General features: G+C 32.8%; 1 protein-coding gene and 1 long non-coding RNA gene across 5 annotated transcripts in view; one reads left to right on the top strand and one right to left on the bottom strand.

Annotated features, from left to right (window-relative positions):
* Positions 1-7,320, bottom strand: part of LOC142326443 (ionotropic receptor 75a-like) — a 21,584-nt gene extending 14,264 nt beyond the window's left edge. The window contains exons 1-2 of the mRNA XM_075368960.1: positions 7,204-7,320; positions 1,861-2,031 (exon numbers count right to left, since the gene is read on the bottom strand). Of these exons, the coding sequence (XP_075225075.1) occupies positions 1,861-2,031; positions 7,204-7,292 (260 nt within the window). The 5' untranslated portion in view covers positions 7,293-7,320. The remainder of the gene's footprint in view (positions 1-1,860; positions 2,032-7,203) is intronic.
* Positions 5,542-24,627, top strand: LOC142326444 (uncharacterized). Of its 4 annotated transcripts, none has more exons than XR_012756783.1 (4): positions 5,542-5,865; positions 6,228-6,376; positions 14,346-14,643; positions 24,509-24,627. It is a non-coding gene; the product is annotated as an uncharacterized LOC142326444 (long non-coding RNA). The 4 variants fall into 4 exon arrangements; XR_012756785.1 differs by lacking the exon at positions 6,228-6,376 and adding an exon at positions 16,046-16,309 and having other exon boundaries at positions 24,509-24,618; XR_012756782.1 differs by lacking the exon at positions 6,228-6,376.

Here is a 24,627-nt window from a genome sequence, read left to right as displayed (position 1 = left end):
TGAACGATAGCGAGACAGAAAGGAATATTCAGCAGAATGAGGTGGTGAATCGGTGTAATATTAAGTCTGTTGCTGTTTACTCACTGCGGCCTCGTGTGATAGTATATGAGTTTCGCGAGAGTTGAGTTAGGTAAGTTATGGATGATGATGTGTTCAGAACACGAAATATACGTCTGATAAATTCAAAAGCCTTTTTTAAGATCATATTTTGCGCTGGAAGGAGAAGTAGTGCTGATGTTCACTACGTTATTGAATGTGCCAAGGAATTTCGGAGGTTATTTGTCGGGAAAGGTCGAGTTTTTGTGGATTTCACATCATGTAGGGTCAAAGATTATAATAAAGTGAGTCGGTGTTGTCGTTGTTTTGGGTTGGGGCACGCGGCAAAGACATGCAAAGAAAAGGAGTTGTGCTCCTTTTGCGGGAAGAGGGCCATCATGTTAAAGAATGCTCGGCAAAAAAGGAAGAGGCTCACCCACGTATCCTAACTGTTCCCGTGTCGGGAAACCGGCCGGGCACGACTGCCGATCGGATGAATGTCCTGCGTACAAGCGTGCGCGGACAATTGATGTGGACAATAATGACTTCCTTGTACGCCTATTAAATTACATTTACACATTTTTTAAAATGAAAAGTACATAAAATTTTATTTCTTTAAAAAACTTATGATATTTTTTTCATATCTTTTTTTGTTATTATTTAATTATTATTCATCGTAAAAATTCTTTTACAATGAGAGGTTAATAATTATTAATAAATCAATATATTTAAATTAAAAAGAAAAGATAAAAAAAAAGGAGATGAAGTCTGATTCGAACGGATGTGTCTTCCCATAAGATCCAAATATTTCATTAATTGCAATTTATTTGGCTATAACTGGAACCGATGAAAATAAGTAACAGTTCTCATATATCATTGAAAAGCTCTCAATGAAAGCTTATTACTGCAGTTAAGAAAAAGTCCAAAATCCAAAGCTTTTGAATTTTGGGATTTTTGGACACTTTTGGTTCAATCGATTGCAATGAAAAGGAGAGGTGCACAACTAGATGTTATAACAGTCCTAAATCTAAAATTTCAACATCCTACTGCTAATCGTTTTTAGTTACGCGAGATACAAACGTGCGTACAGACGTCAGGCCGAAACTAGTCAAAATGGATTCAGGGATGGTCAAAATGGATATTTCCGTTGAAATCTGGAAACCGAATTTTTTCGCGATCACAATACTTGTTTACTTCGTACAAGGAAGTAAAAAGATAAAAGGAATGACTGCATTCTTTTAATTACTAACGTTTCGTTTTTTTTTAACTATTTTATCATGTCAAATCATGCTTTGTCAGATTACTCTGTTTTAAATGTGTTTCATTTTTTAACAATTTTATCGCAGTAGTAAAAGACTGGATTTGACAATCCAGTATTTAAAAACCGAAAAAAAAATCAAAATTTGAGAATTGCATGTTAAAGAGGTTTAAAATATGCACAACTCTTTTAAAAAAACCGCTAAATAATGTACTAGATTCTTCACTATCAACAATTTAGTTCTGTAAAATTACATATTTATTACTTGGTTCGTTTTACTTCCAATGTTCGGTATTTTATTCCACTATCAGTTATTTTATTAGCTGACGTACTTGAATACTCCCGCGTCATATTATTTTGCAACAGTTTTTTTTTTTGAAGTCATATAACATTTCTGATCGATGTGAAAGTTTGCAATTTCCCATAAGCTTATTACCACCGATTAGTTTTCCTTCTATTAAATATTCATAATTTCAGATCCCACAAATTATTTTCAGGTCAGCCTTTCGATTAGGATGGAAACTTTAAGGTTTATTTCGTTTCAGGAAATTACCGTTTATACTAACCTATATTTCCAGACTGGAAAACTGAAATCTACGGCGTCAAATCGTGTAGTATTCATTGTGAAAGTACTTAAACCAAATTCAGATCTTCCCCTTTCAATTTCTCCAGCCATACCATCATGTTTTCCATCTTCTCGTACGATTCCCCAACTATCAATAAATGTCATATCTATCCTATTAAAGAAATAATATATCAAAACAAATATTATAATTTCTACCTGAAAGAATAACACAGCATTTAACTATTAATAAGAAATTATTTCATAAAAAGGTTTACCGAAAAAGAAATGTATTCTTAAATTGTCATTACAACGAGTGAGGTAAATACTATTAATTCTGCACAATTTATATATTCAGGTTAAATATTATTGTGGACTGTACAAGAAAAAATCGTAATCTACACAGCGGTTGGAAAGTTACCGTACCCCTAAAGTAAACGAAACATATGAGTTACGAATACGTGTTTAGAACAATCGGTACTTTCGTTGGGGTCGGTTGGCAACAGTTTTTTACAACGTCTCACACTCTGAGTAAAAGAAAGTTGTGCTAAAATGGCTGACACAAGTAGTTACAGCGTCGAGAAGCGGTTAGTGACAAGTGTATGGGTTCATGAACGACAACATACGAATCAAGCGATGAAGCTAATTAGTGAAATGTTTCGACAACGCTTTAATAAGTCGCCACCACGAAAAGCAGCAATGTTGGATCGGGAAAACGTGCGTTTGAATCAGGCAGTTGGAATCAACCGGGTCGGTCTAGCGGTAAACTCGTCGTCGCAAATCCGTTGATTTCGAAGTCGAGAGTTCTAAGGTTCAGATCCTGGTAAAGGTAGTTTACTTTTATACGTATTTGAATTCTACATCGTGGATACCGGTGTTCCTTTGTGGTCGGGTTTCAATTAACCGCACATCTCAGGAACGGTCGATCTGAGATTGTACAAGAGTATACTTTATTTACATTCATACATATTATCCTCATTCTTCCTCTGAAGTAATAATACCTTACGGTGGTTTCGGAGGCTGAACAGAAAAAGAGAGTGTTAAAGATAGGACGAAAGTTAACGCGGTTAGAAACGTGCTGCTTTTGCAGTTTCCATTGAACAATCATCAACGTAATCGATTAGTAAACGGTCGGTTGAACTTTGTACACCGCGGACGACAATGCAAGACCGTATGAAAAAAGCCGTTTCATTTGAGAGGCCATTTCGTCTAATGTTCATCAATGAACTGTCAGATGCAGACATGTAACATCGCGCTGCATCCTGTCGGGCTTTATTAAAAAAAATTCCCTGCTTCAGAGCAGGATGCAAGCGCAAGGTGCTTTTTATTGACAAATGTCATCTATCACAGTTCGCGAGCCAGAAACGTGTTATTTTTGGCTAAAGAAAATCGTTATTACGCGACAGATTCGGAAAGAAATCTACCGCACGTCATGATATGGGCTGGAATGACAGTTGAGCGCATAAATTTCTTTAGAGATATTGTAGGAACGAGTAGGGTTGCAGCAGAATGGAGCACCTGCACGTTTCGCTCTATCATTCTACGCGTTTCTCAATGAAACATTTGCAGGACGTTGGATCGGCCGCGGTACTCCAGCGTCACCAGCTCCGTTATCGTGGCCACCACGAACTCCTGATCACACTACACCAGACAATTCATTATATAGAATTATACGTTCGGGGAGGCCCTCGATAATCAACGAGGACTTGTTCAAACGCGTCCATGATAAAATCAGAAAAGATCGTCGCTCAACGATTTTCGACCTGGACATTTTTTTTCCTGATGTTTCAAGAGCTGTTATCGGTCGCATTTTTCATGTCTATTTAGGCTTCAGAAAAGTTTATGCACGTTGGGTGCCGCACGTCTTAACGGAACGTCACAAAAAAAATCCGAATGGGATCTGCTTTGGAATTTCTGATGCGCTACACAGAAAACGGTGATGAGTTCCTTAATTCGATTGTTACCGGCGATGAAATATCGATTTCGTATAATATGCCAGAAAGAAAAAGGTAGTCAAGTGAATGGCGTCATCTTCGATCACCAACTAGACCAGCAAAGGTCAAGCCACAGCCATTTAGACCCAAATTAATAGCCAGTCTTTTGGGATTGGTTTAGCACACTGCTGATCGATTTCACGCCACGTCGAACGACTATAAATGCAGAAGCCTACTGCGAGACTCTACGTAAGTTCGGCGCGCCATTCAAAATCGGCGTCCTCGTGCTGCAAGATAATGCATGTCCAGATGTTGCGGGTCCGACATGTGATTTACTGAGAACATTTGGATGGGAAATTTCCGATCACCCACCATATAGTCCGGACTTAGTTCCTTCTGATTACCATTTTTTGGGGAAAATTGAAAGAATTTTTGAGCGGTAAGAAATTCGCGAGTGACGATGAACTAATCAGTGGCTAAATGGACTGGCGGCAGAAGAATACGACGAGGGTACATTGAAGCTGGTGTGTCGCTACGATAAGTGTCTTAATTCATATGGCGATTATATAGAGAAGTAGTATAAGATGTGTAGTTTAAGAGAAATAAAAAATATTTATAAAGTTTTCAGAATAAATGTTATTAGAATGAAACGGTCTTTTCTTTAGAGATAACCTCTCGTAGTTAGTATATGATATGTTGAAATCGGTTCATTGTACTTTATTTCAAGATAGCGACTGATAAATAAAGTCTTTCTGCATCAGTACTTTCGCAAGTAAGTTAATTATAAATTTTCTTTTTAATTAAATTAACAATTAATTAAATATTATTTCTGAAAATAATTGATGTGATTTACTTTACATGAATGTCATTTGTTGGTTCCGAACAAAACTAATTTAAAATGCTTTTAGATTAGAAGGTTTTACTTATTTAAATTTGTGCCCGTAATCATGATTTTTCCTTTAAATGTTTGTTCGGAATATGCAAAAAGGTAGTTTAAAACTGGGAATTTAGGACAAAACGTCTTCAGGTGTGTTTCAAGACGTTCAGGTGTTAATTAACGTCGTAAGACAACTGGAAATTCTAGAACAAACGTCTTTAAGGTGTATTTAAATGTCTTTAAGGAGTGTTTAAAACGTTCAGGTTTTAATTAACGTATTAAGGCGTTTACCTGAGCGTCTTAAGAAAAGTGTCTTAAAAGATAAGAAAATTGTCTTAAGACGTTCGTTTCCAAGAAACGCTATATTTCAGGAACGGGTGGGCGGGGATTTTGAAAATTCAAAGTGCTACGTCACGCTACAGGGCTGACCGTTCTGATTGGTTTTGGTTGCGCCCCGCCCCCTTTTGGAAGTTATTTTTACAAAATACACGTGGGGGGATTTGGCAAATTCAAATGCTACGTCATCATGGCGGTGGAGTGGATCGATCTTAGGCGTTTTTATTTTTGTCGCGCTTGCCCGCAGCGCGTAAATTGAAAAATTCGTACAAGTGAGGTTAAAGCGATAAATCAAAATTGTACGTCATCAGGAAAACAAAAGGAATCCGTTTGTAATGTTAAGAATAATATTAATAAGAAAGTTTTTTTTCAAATCGATAAATAAATTTTTTTATCTTTGTGAGATAAAAAAAAACTAAACTCTATGAACATTTTATTATTTTCTCTCTCTTTCAATTATCACCGGATGTCATAGATGCGCATGTTTATATTAATCATAATTTTTTTCATTTCATTTCAATTAATTGCACAACTATATTACGAGTGTTTTTTTGTTATCTTCGGGAGAGCTAAAATTAATTCTATGAGCATTTTGTTATTCTCTCACCGGATGTGACACCTGTATGTATCATAATTGTTTTCTCATTTCGTTTACTTGCACAATTATCGAGAATGTTAATTTTTTTTATGACAACTATCTTTGTTAAAAACATTTCTTTTTTTAAATTAAATTTTTTTATTAGTACATGTATATATATATAGTAACGCAATGCAAGCGTCATTTATTGCGTACTTTGTCTGAAATTACTCTGTGTGCGTGTCGTCGTCGTCAGTCACTGTCATTATACATCAATAAAATTTGGTGAGTATTTTTTTGTTACTGACAATTTTCTTTTACGCATAAACTTATATATATATATATATTTCGCTATTAACGAAATAATTAGAATATTTTTTTCTATTCAAATGTTAACAAATAAAAAAAATTATTTTAATTGCTAAAAGTTTTAGTAAAAAAAAATTTAATACAAACGTTTTTGAAGTAAATAATATAACGAATATTTATTGCTAGTTTTTTTGGTTTAAATAACAATTTTGTCTTTTAGAATAATGAAATTTATGTATATAAAAAATTTAATATAAATATATTAAAATTATATATATATATATATATTTGTTAATAATTTTTTCTATATATAATTTCCATTCTCCTTCTTCTTCTAGTTCAATGGGAGGAAAGAAATCGGTGCTAAACGACGAAGTTTTTCTCGATAAACAAAACATAATTTTTCAAGAAGAAACTCTGAGCAAAAGTAACCACAATTAAATGAGTCAAGTCTGTTTGCGTTCGGAATTGTAGAAGATGTTTAAAGGTGTTTCTTTGGAGGTTTTAAAACATCTTACCAGTTCCGTTGGTAGTCTTAGATTTCCGATACCATAAAAACATTCGATCTTACTTTTGTTTTTATGGTAGCACACCCAGTGGGTCCCAGCATTTATATCACTATCCAAATTGTCTTAAGATTCAGCTTTACATTGCGTGTTGGATAATTCCGCCTAGCTTGCTTGTGAAGCTCGCGGGCAACACCTTCTCTCACGCTCATCCGTAAATATAATGAATGAGTAAAATAATTTTAATGTGCTTATATAAAAAAAGGAAAAAATGAAAATAAATATGTATATTTATGTGATATATATATATATATATATATATATATATTACATTCAAACTTTAATTGTGAAGAAATTATACACAAATATCTCAATACATAACGACAAGTGGGCGAATAACAACGATGAATATCTATCGGTTCGTCTTCTTTTTCCCAATTATAGAGTTCAATACAACATTCGATTCAACGAACGAAGTCCGTCTCGCCTGCATAATAAAACCCGGCATCCACTAATTTTTCAATTTTTCAAGGCCAGGTCATATACATGCTGCAACAAATAACTTTACCTCCAGATACTAAAGATCAATCTTACGACACGTTTAGGCTTCCTAAAGGAAAATCCTTGCTCATCTGCCAACTTTTATCTTTTATAGAAATATGTAGCCAAACAATAAACTAATGAGATCATTTTCACTGGAGAGTATGCAAGAGAAAAAATCTTAAATTCTCTTCTCTAAATTATTTAAAATAGCTTATGGTGTTTACAATAAATCGTGCTTAAAAGTATTATTGTTTAATTTACTCACTTGAAATTATACATCTGGGCTAAAGTCATGAACAAGATAATGACGTATCTAGTAGCAATATCAGAAGCATTTTGGTATGATACATCCATGATCAGTGCCAATGATGGTTTACTGCCATTAGTTTTTAATGGAGTAATCTGAAATACACAGTTGCACGCACATATTTTTTTTTTAAGGAGTAGTGACTACAATGACCAACATACATGCACAAACACACAATCTTATTGTCTATTATGCATAAAAAAAATTAGTTAAAGAATAAACTCATACAAAGCTACGCTTCAGTCGACTCAAATCACACATTACTTATCATTATATTCAGAATATTTAAATCATCTCTTCACACTCCTGACCACAGCACCATTAAATGTTTTCATTTCAAATGAATTTCTTTAAATAAACCTAGGGTACCAAAAATATTCTTGTAAGGTCATGGGAAATTTTGGTTTATCAGTTCTAATTAATATTACAAGAGAGGAGTACATAGGATGTTTTGAAAATTCCAGTAACATTAAAGGGCTGGTGTTCAGTAATATGCTAATATTATATTAATATCTAATAAATATAATTAGCCAGAAATTAGTAATTAAATAAATATAATTAGTATCTTAATACATAAAGAGTTAGTTTTAAGAGCATAAATAAAAATAAATGTAATCTTTAAAGGATTCAGATATTATCAGAGAGTTTATTTACTATCGACGTCTTACAGAAGTCATGAAGTCTGTTGAATTGTAAGATTATTTGAATTCAGATGTTATCAAAGATTATCTGCAGTTTTAGCAATGAACAATATCGTAATTTATTGTTATAAAATACAAATAAGTATTCATAAATATAAGACTTGAGAGAAAGCAATTAAATAAAGAGGCGTAAACCTCTCCAGTAGTGATAATAACAGTGGTATTATCATCACTGGAACTCTGCCAAAGCCGGTTTTTGAAAAATGAGGAGGGTAAATGACCGGTTTTGACTCTTAGTAGGCGCACAGATGTCTAGTAGGTATGTTCTTTAACAATCATTAAATATGAAGAAACGCTTGAGTTAAGATTTAATCTCTATGTAACCAACAAATCCTGCCTTTGTAGGGGGTGGGTGAGGGCGAGTTTCCAGCTCCTTAAAGCTGGAACCTCTAGGTTGAGGGAAGGAAATCCTTGACAGAAAAATTCTAGTTCTCCAGGTTGGGGATTGAGTGTAGGGTTAACAACACAGCCCTATAAAGATTGACTGTTACTAAACCAAAAGTTGCCTTGGAATAGGATAGGAATTCTCGCAAGAATAAACTGGATATGAATAATGAAGTAAGAGAAAATCAGAAAACGCTGATGTAGAAATATGGATTTACGAGTGGGTTCATGGAATGTAACTAGTATGAACAGGCCTGGTGCCACTGCCGATCTGTTAAGTGAGCTGGGAAGAATGGAATAAGGATACTAGCACTGCAGGAGATCAAATGGAGACTAAATGGAATTATGAAACTGACAAATTATACTACCTTCTATAGTAGATGTGAGCACAGCACTGTTGGGTGTGAGCACAGAACTGTTGGGATTGGTTTTGTGGTTGGAAATGCACGTAAAGGATACGGACCAGTGAATGAAAGATTGTATGTGTTGAGATTTAAGGAGAGATTCTTTAACATAAGTATTATATATGTACACGACTCTATAAATGATGCTGATAGTTCTGACTACTTTTATAAGAAATTGGTAGAAGTTTACAACAAGGTTCTTAAGCACGATGTGAAAATTATCCTGGAAGACTTTAATGCTAAGTTGGGAAGGTAGTAATGATATAGACCGGTTATTCTATCTCAGAGTTTGCATGAAGAGTGCAATGAAAACGATAGGAGATGGGTTGATTTTGCTAGTGGGAAAGATGATTATTAGTAGCACGTATTTTGATCATAAAGGTATTCAGAAAATTACTTTGGTTATGTTTGCTGGACAAACATTTTGTAATTGATAGTCATGGTGGATCAGATATAATGGATGATTACAGTTGCCGAGGTGCAGATTTTGATATTGACCATTACTTGGTTAGAGGAAAATGCTGGCAGAGAATGAGTAATGAGGGGAAATTTAGGGGAGTGAAACAAAAGAAATTTGGCAGCAAAAAGCTAATTACAGATGATGTGGTCAGGAGGGAGTATCAGTTAAGGGTGGAAGAAGGATTGTAAAGGGGCAGGAACAGTGTAGAAAGGATAATAGTTGAAGAGAAATGGAATGAATTCAAGGAGATTGTTGTCAAGGCAGCAGAGGAAACTGTTAGGTAGAGGACAGAGGTTGTTGGATAGATGCGAAGTGTTTAAGAGCATTGAAGAAAAGAAATCTAGCCAGTGCCAGGTTGCTGAGTCATGAAACAAGAGTGAGTTTTGGTACCTACAAGGAGAAGAGGTCATATGCCAGTAAACTGTGTCACAGAAAGAGCATTTGAAAAGCCGTGGATAGAGGAAATTATGGTTTTTGCTAGGAAATGCACAGAAATTTTTGAGAATACGGAAAGAGAAAGCTAGATTTCAGTCTTGAACAACTTTTGTAAGGATAAAAAAGGGAATTTGATAGGAAGGATGGAGCAGGTAGTTGGAAGATGGAGGGAGAATTTTTGCCCTGCTAAATAGGAATGTTGAAGGAATCGAAGAAGAGGAGGAAATAAATTTTATTAGCTTGCAACCCTTCCAGGAACATCCTCGGCTTAATGAAGTGGAGGCAGTTATTGTACATTTAAAAATCATAGGGAGGATAAAATTACTGCTGAGCTGATTAAGGCTGGTGGTTGTGAACTAGCTAAGTTTTTGCATCAGTTGATGGTGCAAATGTGGAAGAAAGAAAAAATGTCAGGTGATTAGATCTCTGTAGTTGTGTGTCCAGTGAATAAGAAAGAGAGAAAACTGATTGCTCAAATTATAGGGGGACAACTTTGTTGAATATAGTATATAAAGTGCTTGCTAAGATTATTGTTTATAGAATGATATCCTAGCTGGAGGAGATTTCTGGGGATTACCAGTGTTGATTTAGGCGGAATGAGGTGTAACACTAGGCCTGACATGAGGTGTAACACTAATGAGTAATAGGTAAGTGTATTATCATCATTGGATGGCACATAATAAAATGATAGAAACATCAAGATATTGAGGAAGAAATGAAAATTGAAATGAAAGTAGATATGGTAAGTTAAAGGGAGAGAAGGTTTGTAACAATCTGATTGATCAAAATGGATCAGACCACTAGTGTCATACATACAAGTGGAAATGTTAAATTCAGCTTAAAATCACAATATCTAACATCAAAGTAACTTTCAGAATTCTTCTAATTGTAATGCTAAATAAAAGAGTAACACTAAAATAAAACCTCCACTTAAATACAAAAACATTACCATGGTATGATGCAATTTGCAAGGAATTTACAAAGACTGCCATTCTGTTAGGTACCACAACTGAATAACTGTAGGTGACCTAATAAGAGATTAAGAGAACCAGATATGTACTGTTTGCAAAACATACATGGTTCTCTGTATCTTTCAACTTTTCACTTTAGGGTAAATATTTTTTTCTTTTTCAACCCACCAGATCGGTCTAGTGGTGAACTTGTCATCACAAATCAGCTGATTTTGAAGTCAACAATTCTAAGGTTCAAATCCTAGTTAAGACAGTTATTTTTATATGGATTTGAATACTAGATCATAGATACCGATGTTCTTTGGTGGTTGGGTTTCAATTAAACACACTTTTCAGGAACGGTCAACCTGGGTCTGTACAAAACTATACTTCATTCACATTCATACACATCATCCTTTGAACTAATACCCTACTGTGGTTTCAGAGGTTAAACAGGAAAAGAAAAAGGGTAAACACCTGAATCAATCAATCTAAACCTAGCTTAAAGTAATTTTTTCCTTAAATTCACTTGTCTGGTTAGAAATTGTGTACTATAAGATTGGGAAATACCCAACCAGCCGTTAACAAACCTTTCAGATGAGGAAAAATTGGGTATTATCATGTAACACCTCCATGATTCATCCTACCTTGTTTGCCAAGTTTCAAAAGCTTGGTTTTGAATCTCACAACTGCACCCTTGGATGAGATGAACTTCCTTTTTGGAAATGTAGCACAACATACGCCTGGAGGAGAAAATCAAAGTGATTTATTCCTACTATAACAGAGACTGGCACTTGCGGTACATTTCTCTAATCACCAGTGACTGACAACAGAAGAAGAACAGGGTTCTCAACAAAATATCATTCTTTAGATTGCTTACTTTGAGCCCAGAGAAGTGCAACATATAGTGTAATGGCGAGGGAAACCTCTTGCTTGTTACAGATTGCTTATGATCAGCAGTTGTTGACACTTCTTTGTTATGAGCTTTGTCATGCAGAATTAGTGTGATGCAAACCTTCTTTATGAAAGCTATATCTGAAGAAACTCTACTAATGTAAGAATGTAATGCACAGAATTTGAAATTCTGAACTGAATTTATAAAAAAACTGACTTGTAACTGTATTTTAGAACAGCAAAGAATCCAATCCCGGCATAGGGTATACACTCGACCATTGGGGGTCAATAATAACTGTAAAATACTTGGTTCTATATAACAGTGGATGTATCAATGGGATGAGAGTTTCCTGTATAACAGTTGCACAATAAGCCTAATAATTGGTGTCAGTTAGTTACACTTTGATCTTAGCCAAGAGACCAAGAAGCGATGTCAGTTAGGTATAGTCAGTACTTTTAACCTCTCCTGAAATACGTAATATCAAGTAGCATATGGCACAAGAAATGATAAATCTTAATGGAACAGGTACAGATGGCTTGGTGTTCCTTTGATGTACTATTTTGCGCAAGATGAACCTAAATGTATGAACTGTCACTGGCTCCTCTTCTACTACATATAATTTGTAATACAAAAGTCTGGAATAGGTAGTTAAAAACAATAAATTAATTTATACCCAACAGTTATTAAACTTTCTATTTACTTCTACTACAACTGTTAGTAGAAAAACACCTATATATATTAATTTTTGTTTTAAATTCCATAGTGTACTGTTTATATACTCAAAATATCTGCATGAAAAAAAAACTAAAAAAGAATGATCGGTTAACTCAATCCATCACTCATGAATTTTTTAATTCTGTCTGCATGTCAAGTAAGAAGACCAAAGAAATAAAAAAGAAACACGAGTAAGATAAATTAGCATCACTGATTGCTATATTTTCTGGGTCTTAATTTAAATTATTAATTGGGGATTCAAAGCCTTTTTTTTGACAACATTTTCTTTTTCATATTTTGTCCATATAATAGCCCATTAAATTTTCAATGGCATCATACTCTGGCTAGAAAAAAAAAAGAAAATAGTTTTATTTAATGTACACAATCACAAATGGATTCTAATAAAAATTACAAGTTTTATAAATATTTTAGTAGAGATTTTCCTTCAATTCAAAATTGATGATAAATAAGAAATGACTGTTAACTATAATAAGAACTGTCTGTAATTAAAATTGACTGATAATATTGACCATAATATACACAATTTTGTTTCTGTAAGGAGACTTATAGAAAGGCAGAATTGTTTTTTAAGCACTATTTAAGAAAATAAATGAAATGACTATTTTCAAGATAAAAGTATCATTCATGATTAGGTTTGGAAGTGGTAGTTAGAAACTACACAGGATTCTGGATTTTTAAATAACTAAATCAGATATGACTAAACATGTAGCATGCAACAAAGTTAAGGTACACATTTTGTGATAAGTGGTTTAGAAAAGAATCAAAAAGTGCAGTTCAGTCAATTTACTTATAAAAAGAAATCCTTACCACCCCAGTGCTATTGATAATTACTCCATGTAAGTTATGTCGATGATAAAGTTTAGTACCTCTAAGAGTAACATTTAGTTTTGTTTCATTATTCCAGTAACCAGCATCAGTAACAATAACTGTTTGATCTGTATGTATTCTGTACAAATCATACAGAACTATTTCAATAAAATTACTACTTTGATTTTTACCATTACCAAGAATTTTATCATTTTTAATGGCTAAAGTCATGTCCGTATCTAGTCGTAAATTATGGTATCTTAATTCATCAGTTATAATTTTTACACCTCCATCATACTTATAATCGCTCATTATTATCCAAATATAACTTTCATTAAACATATGTAAATACGAACTCTAAAACAAGAAAATAAAATTTAATATCATGATTTAAAAAAAAATTATTAGACTATATACAATAATCAAGTAGTATTGATAATAGTAAAGAAAAGAAGCAGACAAAGGACTACCTCTCAGCCAAAAGTTTTTTTTATCAATGATATTACATAGTTTAAAATTAATACTTATAAAAATTAGGAGGTGTTTACCATTTACTGAAATACAAGAAAAGTAAATGTTAGTGGGTGCTAGTAGCTTGTTTGCTGCAAAATCTCAATAAATTAAATACAATTATTTTTGACTGGGCTTCAGTAAAAGAATCAGTATAGATTATAATACATAAGGAAAAGAAAAATAACATTTAAGTAAGTACAAAACTACTCTGTATAATACACATTCATTGCAGTAAGAGAACTCCTTTAATATCCTTGTATAATAATTTCTGCTAAGATTTATCAAAATTTGAAAATAAAGGAATTGTTTTAAAAATCACATTATAATAATCTGGAAAATCTTATTCAGAATTTAAATATGATACGGTAGGGTGGCCATAACTTACAGTTTCATGTGGAAGATCATGGGTTTAAATCCTGATCAGGCACTGAATTTATCATATGCTACAAAACTATATTCCTATGCATAAATTTTGAGCTTATGTGGTGAATTAATCATAACAAAAAATCATATGATTAATACTTGGCTGAGATATTTATACAGTTTGGTGTTAGTTAATAAATGGCACTTGTGTATGTGTTAGAATATCAAGTTTGAGTGAGTTTGCGATTACATGTGTCAGTGAGGTGACTAGCAAATTTGACTCTATGTTGCTGAAGGGCTTTTATGCAATTATTGTATCTTTTCTTTTTTTAACTGTGTTCTGTTTGAACAATGCATAATTCTCAATTATTGACCTTTTATTCAGATCAATAATCAACACAAAAGCAGACTGATTGCATTTTAATTTTGTCAACACTTGATTCTGTCTTCCAGATATGTATGTTTCCTGAGCTATGACAAGCAGTTACGATCAATAAAGAAGAAGATTCTGGAATATCTTAAAAATCCATCAATCACTGGCTGTTTTATGATTTTACATGATCCTGGTTCAAGTCCACTTAAAGATATAAATATATTTTTTTTAAATGCTAACATTATTGGTACACAGTAATTGCTGGGCTTCAATTAAGAGCACCAATTCAGTAATTGTTGATATAATACTAGATAAGACTGTGCAAAACTTTGCTTAGAATACAATTTGTTCTGAAGTAGAGTATTAAAAAATTAATAGGTAAGTTAATAATAAAATACCTTAGATAAAAAATATTTCCCAAGTTCACACGAATAGTTAACATAAACTCCAATTTTAGTGTACGGTAATGACATAGCACGCTCAAATATTTCATTCATAGAAGAGTATTCATATTTTGAAATTACTGTACGGTTATTCATCAATATTCTTAGTACATCTACAGATTCTGGAATGATAAAAATTATTTAATAATTTTAGTTTAATTACATATTCTTTTTTTTTTAATTACCTTTCTTTCAATTAAAAATCAGTACATTTAGTTATTCTCTTCCAGTACCGTTGGAAAATTTACCAAACTTCTGACTTTAAAAAAAAATATAGCTTTTTTTAATTATGACATTGAGTATGATCTCTGCTTAAAATTTAAAAAATTAAAATGATTAATTTAAAATAATATTGTTATTAATACTCGACAATACTCTATCTAATTATTATAAGGTACTATCATACTTATCTACTTACTAAATTAAATACTTTTTCATAAGCTATATTGTCACGAAACATAGCAGTTTTTTTTCAAGGATAATCTCAAGAACAACAGAATCAATCTAAAATATTTGTTTACCTATACAGAAACAACAGGGTGATGCCCTTTCTTTCTTTTTCCTATTTAGCCTCCAGTAATTACTGTTTAAATAATACTTCAGAGGATGAATGAGGATGATATGTACGAGTGTAAATGAAAATTATACAGAATGTATAATTTATATCACCCCTGTCTCTACCATCACCTAAATTCATCTCCTATGTTATCATTTTGTGATAATTTATTTTATAATATAAATAAATAATAAAGTTTGGCTGTGAGAAAATTGTTTATCACACGTGCACAAATTTTGAGCTCTTCTGGTTGTTTTCATCTAACACCAGGTTTGCCAGTGGGACAAATTTCCATAATATCCTTCAAGGTTTACTTGAGGAAAAATGAAATACTATAGCTGCATCATTTTTTTTAAAATGTAGCTTACTTACAGGCAATTAAAAAATGTAATGACACCAAGGAGATTCAGGTTCATTGTCCCCAGTTCCTCTTCTTTTCTCAGTCAACTAAAATGAAATATTATGATCTTAAATATTATGATATGTGTGTGTATATATATACATACATAGTTAAAATTATGTTTTCTTTCCAAGAGTAAGAAACTAAATGCATCATAGAGTTCAAATCCCTTACACTTCCAGGGATTCTAAATCCCCTGGCCTCCTTAAATTAACAAGTATTGAACTGTTCTCTTTCAGAATAAATTCTATTTTCAAATAAATTAATTTATACTTTAATCAAATCGGTACAGAATGTACCGATACACATGTTATGTTTTTTTAGTGTTTTTGTGTTGCATTTTATGATTTATTGTGTGTCGAACTCATTTTTACCTTTCAGGTAGGTAGAGTTCAGTTCCTTTATTCTTAGAAAGTTATTCAGTCTTGTTTGAGACTTGGCTAGATGTGTTTTGTTTGGAGTTTATCTTAGTTAGTAGTACACCGAAGGGAATTTTTTTTGTGGCATTCGCATCAGTGGCATTCTGGCTGAGGCTTGACCGAAAGATGTCATGGCTGAAGATGATCTCCATAAGGGCTAGCTATGGAGGAGGTGGAGTGGCAACTGAAACCGTCACATGGAGGGTGTCTTTCTCTATGGTGTCAGGTACAGAATATAGTATTATATGCATCCCGTCAATAATGAAGTAGTGTGAATCCAGGAATAGCTCCAGAGGAACTGCTCGAGCAACTGATTGAAAGAATCAAGAAGAAAAACCATGAGAAAATCTAGAGCAATGTTACTAAATATTAAAATAATAAATAAAGTTAAAAAACTTTACTCTGTATTAATTTATTAAAAAGTAAATCGGTATAGAGTGAAGTAACACTTTTGAGATGCTAACTGAAAAATACTTTAAGTAAATATTTACATATATGATTATGAAAAATTTCAGATTTATGTAATTGATATTATTTAGAAACTAATCGACACAATAATTATGTACTTTTCAAGAGATTACTTTGAAAAAAAAAGTTTTAATTCGAAAAATTTTAGATCGATCAAAAACAATAAATAAATAAACCTTTTTTCTAAACAATAGATACGTTACATAAATGATATCAGGAAGGGGTAGATATGCTGCCATATCTAAAAAAGGGGATAAAAAAAGGGACTTCCGTAGTATCTGCCTGGACCAATCAAGGGAAACTGTGATAAAATATTTATCAGAGCAGCATTGTAAAGTACACAATTTATATATATATATATATATATAAAACAGCGACTTTTTGATTGGTCAATCGTGTTTGTACTTTGATTGGGTAGGAAAATAACGGTATTCTGATTGGTTGGTTACTGAAGTAATCTGCGGGGGAACTTTGTATGAAATTTTACATTATAAAATTTCATACAAAAATGATTAATTTCGTACGCATGTGGTTTTATTATTACCCGTTAATTTATTCTTGCATTTGAAGAATAATATAACTTATCGTGAAAAGTTACCTGTTTGGAAATTTTAAATGGATTGAAACTTTACTTTGGAATTTAATTAATTTGCAAAATTTTTATTAAAATATTAAATACAAATTTATTTTATTATAAAGTATATTTTTTTGTTTTTAAATAGAAATTTACGAGGTACTGTTTCTGTATTTAAAAAGAGCTGTATGTTAATAAAACAATAGTATTAATCCGAATTAATATAAAAATAAAAGAAATCTGACGTGGACACCACATGACTTCCTTGCACGCTTATTAAATTACATATACACATTTTTTGCGAACTTCTTTTAAACTTATTTCATTTGAAAGTGAGATACGATCCTCCAATTCTTTAATAAAGTGGACAGTTACTCAACTGGCCACTGTGGCAATGTGGTGGACCCCACATTGCATCACATTTTTTTGTGGTGTCACCGTATCAGCATTTTATATTAGTTTATATATAAATTTTGTTTCACGTCGCACAAGTAGATATGTGGTGTAAGTAAGAACATGTTGGATCTGTAACCAGCAACACATCGGTTCGAATTCGACTTCTCATACATATTTTTGTATGAAAATCCAAAATCCAAAATATTGTTTTGGATTTTGGGCTTTTTTGACAATTTTTGGTTCAGTCAATTGCAATCAAAAGAGGAGCTGCGCAACTAGATGTTACAACAGTCCTAAGTTCAAAATTTCAACACCCTACGACTAATCGTTTTTGAGTTATGCGAGATACATACGTACGTACAGACGTCACGCTGAAACTAGTCAAAATGGATTCAGGAATGGTCAAAATGGATACTTCCGTTGAAATCTGAAAACCGAAATTATTCGCGATCCTTTACTTCGTACAAATATGCTTTTCTTTAAATGAATACAACAAAGATTTTGGCTTAAATCTTCTGCGATTTAACTAATTGTTTCAAGAAATCCAGCACTAGAACCTTTCTGATGAGTTTAGCCATTAAATTATTCAGATTTCTGGTCTAATTAGGATGCAGTAGACAATTAAAAAAATGAATGTTAAATTGACAGCATGATATTTTCGGATTAATAAAATCTTTTTCAGGACGCCGGAAGGCGGAGGTAGATTTCACCGGTGCTTTGTAGGGGATAAAAAATATTTTCACCTTAAATTTAAGAAAAACTTCGAATTTACTCAATACGAGAATGTTGCATGTGAAAAAGAGTTTCACATTTTTACCGTACGGCAAGCCCCATCTTCTTCAATTCCAGAAAAGTTTTGGTCATCCCTTGCCGTAAGGGTTGGTCATATCAAAAGTTGTTTCAGACAAAAGATTTAGGTAATGTTTAGAGGACTAACGACCACTTTAAACCGATTTGATACTGTGTTTATTAAGGGATGTATGTTTTTTTTCGGACGCCATTTTTTCCACCCCCCGAGCTGATGGTTTGTGATATCAAAAGACTTTACTTAGATAAGTTTTAGGCTCTTATCCAAAGAATAGTAGGAACTTTAAACGAGTTCGATATTTTACTTAATAAGAAAATTATAGCGATATTTGTTTTCTCGATAAAGCCCCCATTTCCAACCCATGGTCTGATTTTGCCGTTAACGAACGACCAAGAGTTTAGAACGAGTTATTTTTAAGGAACAATTTGAAAGTGATTGGTGCAAAATTACGGCAGTTATCGTGTCCACAAGAAAGTGATTATATATATATATATATATAAACTCTTGAGCTGACGGTGGTTTTGGGGTTTGGGAGATGTGAAACGCGAAGATATGTCGAAATTTTCTGGAAGTCGAATCATGGTACCCATTACAATAGATAGCTTTCTTATTTCAAATTTCTGAAGTAATTTTCAAATTACTTCAAAATGAATTTTCAAATTGATTATTAAATTCGATAATCAAGGAAATTGATTTACCATAAATTTTTTGTCGTGAAAATATATAAACATTAAATATTTGCTTACTACATTGTCGACAAATTACAACCTTCCAAAAATACATTACATTTCCGATTAATCATAGGAAAGACTAATATTCTAATACCTATTGACATATGCCTGCACGTAATTGTTGTCAAATTCAGATATTAATTCATGATTATTACGGAAGAAATTCTTGCATCTTTGAAAGACTGCTTTGAAAAAGATAAAATCAGTGTAAAGCAATAATTAAATTATTTTTCATAAAAAATAAAACTCTTGCTATTTTTGACCACAACTAGTATACTATATCTGAAAAGTTAAAAAAAATACATTTTATGATATAATTTAGTTTAAATTGTTGTTACGGAAGCTTAAATTATTTAAAAAAACCTACTGTTAGCAAATATATAATAATATTTTAGGTATAATTATTTGAAGGCATAATAATTTCCTTAGTAATGTTACAGGTTTATCATCATTATTTTATACATAATAGCATTATAGGTTAGACTGTGCTAGAAAAAAATGTTTTACATTGGAAAAACAATATTACAATGGTGATCCCAAGCCTGGCTGCAAAAGAAAGAGGGTGTTCATTCCGCCCAGATGACTAGAACCCAGGAAACTGGGAGAAAACCAAGCAAGAAACTGTGGAAATTTAATCAAACTACACCGCTCATGCTACCACATACGGAGCAGCCGATGCACCAACAATGGGAACCCAGGGTGTGGTGAGAAATGGACTATCGGCCAAAGAAATAAATAAATAAATAAATTATCAGTCCGAAAGAAGAAATTCGACTAGCCACATAAAATGTACGAACCGGACATCGTGTTGGCCAAAGATCATAGCAAAGAAACTAACCAAATGAAAGATATAAATTGCAGCTTTGTCTGAACTACAGCACACTGGATCTGAATCTATGACAGTACAACCTGCAGTACCAATGAGACAATGACATTATTCTAGTTCACAATTATTCATGCGCAAGTCACCACCAACAGCCAGACTGAACTGATCACACCTGTTTGATCCGATTCGTAGGCAGGAATTTCAGATTGCACTTTCGTATCGAATTGGCAACAACAGTTGATGTTGATGATGAGGAAACCAGGCATCTAAAGCCATCATGGATTGTGCCAAGCCACTACCACAATCACAACCACGATCCTCCACAAGTACCTCCCGCAGCCCCGCCACAAATTGATGCACCAGCAATGCCATTAAACCATGACCAACCAACGATTGAAGAAGTTAAAGCAGCAGCAATAAGGTCGTTGAAGAATGGTAAAGCACCTGGAGTGGATGAGATCACAGCGGAGGCGATCAAAGCTGGAGGAGACATTCTGCTTCACCGACTCCACACACTATTTCAGTTGATCTAGCTCTACGAGTATCTACCTTCCACCTGGAAGAAAGCTATAATCATAGAAATTCATAAAAAGGGGGACGATCAAGATTGCAGAAACTAGCGCGGCATCAGCCTCTTTTCAATCATTGGTAAAGTGTTCATGAAAGTCATTCGACTGTGACTGCAGAAACATCGTGAACAGACGAGCCATAAAGAGCAAGCTGGATTTCGGCCATATCGTGGCTGCTGTGATACTGGCTTCCGCCTGCTGATGGAAAAAAGAATCAAGTGACAAATATGAAGTTATTGTGTTCATCGACTGCACCCACGGCCTGCAGTATGGAATGCACTGAAAGCCGAACATGTAGACCCAGGAAACCATTCGTCTTTTCCAGGCATCATACAATGGGTCAACCAGCTGTGTGCGAATCCAAAACGAATTATCCGATGCATTTTCCATTCAAACAGGAGTTCGCCAGGGAGATGTCATCTCTCCACTGTTGTTCAACATTGTAATTGACGCTATAATGAGGAGAGCGCTTGCAGGAAGGCGTGGAGTACAATGTGATAAGGATTACTACCTAACCGACCTTATGTTTGCAGATGACAGCCCCATACTTTTTAACAGTGATGCCAAGGCCACATATATTTTATAAGAGATCTCTAGTACAGCAGAGTCCTTTGGACTGCATATCAATGTAGATAAAATAAAGATACTAATAACTGACGGCTCACAGTCCATTGTTTACCTCGGAGGAACTCAGATTGAACAAGTCCAAGAATTCAAACATCTTGGATCACTGGTCCAAGAAAAAAAGTGGCATCTACATTTGAAATCTATGCAAGGATTAGGCAGGCAGCTTCAGCTTTCACCTCACTAAAAACATGCCTAGGAAAGCGAGCAAACATTACCTTCCAGGCAAAAACCACCCCTTCCACACACTTATCATCCCAATTCTTCTCTAGAAATTTGGACCTTCCTCCAAACAGACTTGAACTGGCTAGAGGTTGTCCAAATGCAATGCCTGCGCCACGTCATACAAGTTTCACTTTATGACCTTATCTGAAATGAAGTCATCAGATCCAGATGCGGGCAGCAACCAACAGTTGAAAAGCGATCCAAACGCAGGGGCTGAGATGGTTTAGTCATGAGTTCCAGATTAACCTGGATCGCTTGCTACACAGACTCCTCTGCAGGGGCGACGTCCTACTCAGTGGAAGATTCAAAGATCTGTGTCAAAGAAAACTTGGATAAAACAAGTTGCAGATGACCTGAGGAATCAGCGAATTGACCTCAACCAGGCCAGGATCACGCTATAGACTATAAAGCATGGAAAACCATTGCGACCAAAGTTTGGAATCCCACAGCAGCGTATTGGTTGCTTGGCCAGCTGCCCCCTCTAGTCGTCAGCTAGGGATCAAAGAACAAAAATTAGAAGACATTGGAAAAACAATAGATAATGAGCAACACAACACTTAAATATTTTTAAACAAAAGCCAGGTTTTTTAATGTTTATAAAATGTGTGCAAATAAAAAAAGTGATTAACAAAAAAACAAAAGGTAATTACACAAAACAATAATATTCTATTTTAAACATAACATTTTTTTAAATCATATTCTCCCATTTAACAAAATTAATTTCATCATGATAAAGTGATGGTAATAGATGACCACCACCAGGATACAACCAGATACTCCCCACTAGTCAATAATAAAAATCAACATTTAGGAATTAAAATAGTTAATTTGTTGAACAGTAGAGACTAAAGTATTTTATGAATATTCAAATTACTAATGGTTTTATAGGTGGAAATCATTCTTCCAGAAGATCTTTTCATTGTAACATTGTAGACTCTATTCAATTATTATCAGTATTAAAAAATGTAATTTTTAAGTTTTTTTATTGTTTTGATATGATATAAAGAAAACAGTCCCAGGTGGTTGCCTGTATCTTGGTATAGAATACTGATTTGAGTTGTTTAATTGTTAATATTCTATAGATACATGATAGCTCAGTCTTCAGTTAAATAAACAGTATAATATAATCAACAAGAAAGATATAAGAAAACTTTATTAAATTATATTAAATAAATAATTTCATCAAATCAGAAGTCGGTATCAAGCAACTATTAAATCAGTTACTTATTCAAATCACTTACTTTTAAAAATACTAAAAATATTAAATAAATAATTGTACAAAAATAAATGAAATGCAAAAAAAACGGAAAAGTTACATACCTTTCCTGGCTTAGTTGAAAAAGTTATGCAAGTCTAGTTACCGAGGGCTCTGCCCTTGTCAGGCTACTACTTAGGAGGAAAATTAATTGGAACATCATTCTTCAGATGTAAAGCAAAACACAGGCTAACTACATAAACCCTTCTGCAATTTTTCAATGCTAAATTTTTTTTGTTAGAGGGATCATGAAATGTAAAAATCTGCAAAACCTCTGACATCGGAATTTAATCAGAATAGAATAATTTCCCTTAAACATTATAACAAATAGGTACGCAGCATAAAATACAAAATTTCATTTTAATTTATTTCTACTATAGCTTCAAACATGTTACACGCATTTATTAAGGAAGATGAAATCATAGCTCATTTCATCAGGTCTGAGGAAAGATGTCAGATGTTAGAAATAAACATAAGATCAGCTTATCTAGAAATTAGTTAGCCGGATGGTTGTAAATTGGTTTCACTATAGTCGCATTTCAAAATATGTTTTAATTACATCCCTTGTTTTGGATTTGAGGTAGTATAATATATGTATACATGGTGCATCATTATTTTTATACTTTTGACAATTATGTCAGGAAATGCAGCATATCCTTGTTAAATAATCTTAGAGAATGATAAGCATAAGTGGGAAATCAGTGTTCAAAGATTAAACCAAATAGACAAGTAATCAACATACACCACTAATTTGAAACTTATTTATTTACTCTGGAAAGTGCAGGTAGACTTCAAAATTTAATTACTCTCTTTTAACCATTTATTTGAGATGAGAAATGGATTTTTTTAGTGTAAATAAAGTCAACCCTATCTGGGATTTGAATCCAGAACCTTCCGAAAGAAAGAGAAACATATTGGTATTTCATGACATAGATCATAAAAATGGTTCTTCATATCTTAGTTTATTGCTAAAAATTGTATTTACAATGTATATTTCGACATATACGTAAATTTCTGGAATCAAAAATCTTTTATTGCTTTACTATAAAAAAACTTTTAAACATACCAAATTAGGATATTTTTTGTTTAACCATATTTCATATTTCACCCGGTTCTGGCAATTAAATTCATCAAATCGCCAAATAAAATAAATGGAGTGAAAGAAAGGATATGTTTCATTAACTCACCTTGAATTGAACATGCACACACAACAGCAGCTTTAATATTTTTCTCATTAAAATAGTCTTTAACAAATTCAATTTCTACCCGTTTATTAATTTCATTTTCCATACATTTTACAATCATTTTATGATTCAGAAAAATTAAATATATTATTGTTATCACCAATTTATTTTCCATGTTTACTAAAATAATAATTAATTACCAATAAGTAAACAATCTCTCTTATAAGGAACACAAAATATCATAAAAACTACATAATTTTTCATATATTATTTCCTCTAATAATTTTAAATGAAATAAAAATGAAATTTATAAAAATCTATGCCTATTTTATAATATTTAGTTCAAACCAAGTGACTTAAGTAACTGAATTGATGACTATAAAATGAGTGAATATCAAAATTTATTTTTAAATGTATTTGGCAGTATTAAAGTAATTAGTATAATTGGAAAAGACTTCATAGACAAGAAAATTATTATAAATGCTATGTAGAATTCAATGAAAGAAGTTTTCCCAATTAAGTATAAAAATGCACAATAACAATTACCTTGTTATGTGGTTTTAAATTTCTTATAATGAACAAAAATTATGAAATTAATAATAATGAATGAAATAATTAGTACAAATGATTTTGTTGAAAATGTATTAATAAATGCCATTATTTTTTGTTTAATATTATATAAATTAAAGAATTTACCATAACAGCAAAAATTTCAGGAATAAATTTCTTTTCTTAACAATACATTTTTATTTTATGTGATTTCAGATTTACCTCCAACTTATTTTATAAAGAAATGAATAATGATTTTTAAAATTACGATAAACCATGTTTTAAGAGTTTATAACAGTGATGTCTAAAGTTAAGACAAAAATAAAGAAGACGCA

This window comes from Lycorma delicatula, chromosome 6 (genome assembly GCF_047948215.1).
Source record: "Lycorma delicatula isolate Av1 chromosome 6, ASM4794821v1, whole genome shotgun sequence".
Lineage (NCBI taxonomy): Eukaryota > Metazoa > Arthropoda > Insecta > Hemiptera > Fulgoridae > Lycorma > Lycorma delicatula.
This window is presented reverse-complemented; position numbering and strand designations above follow the sequence as displayed.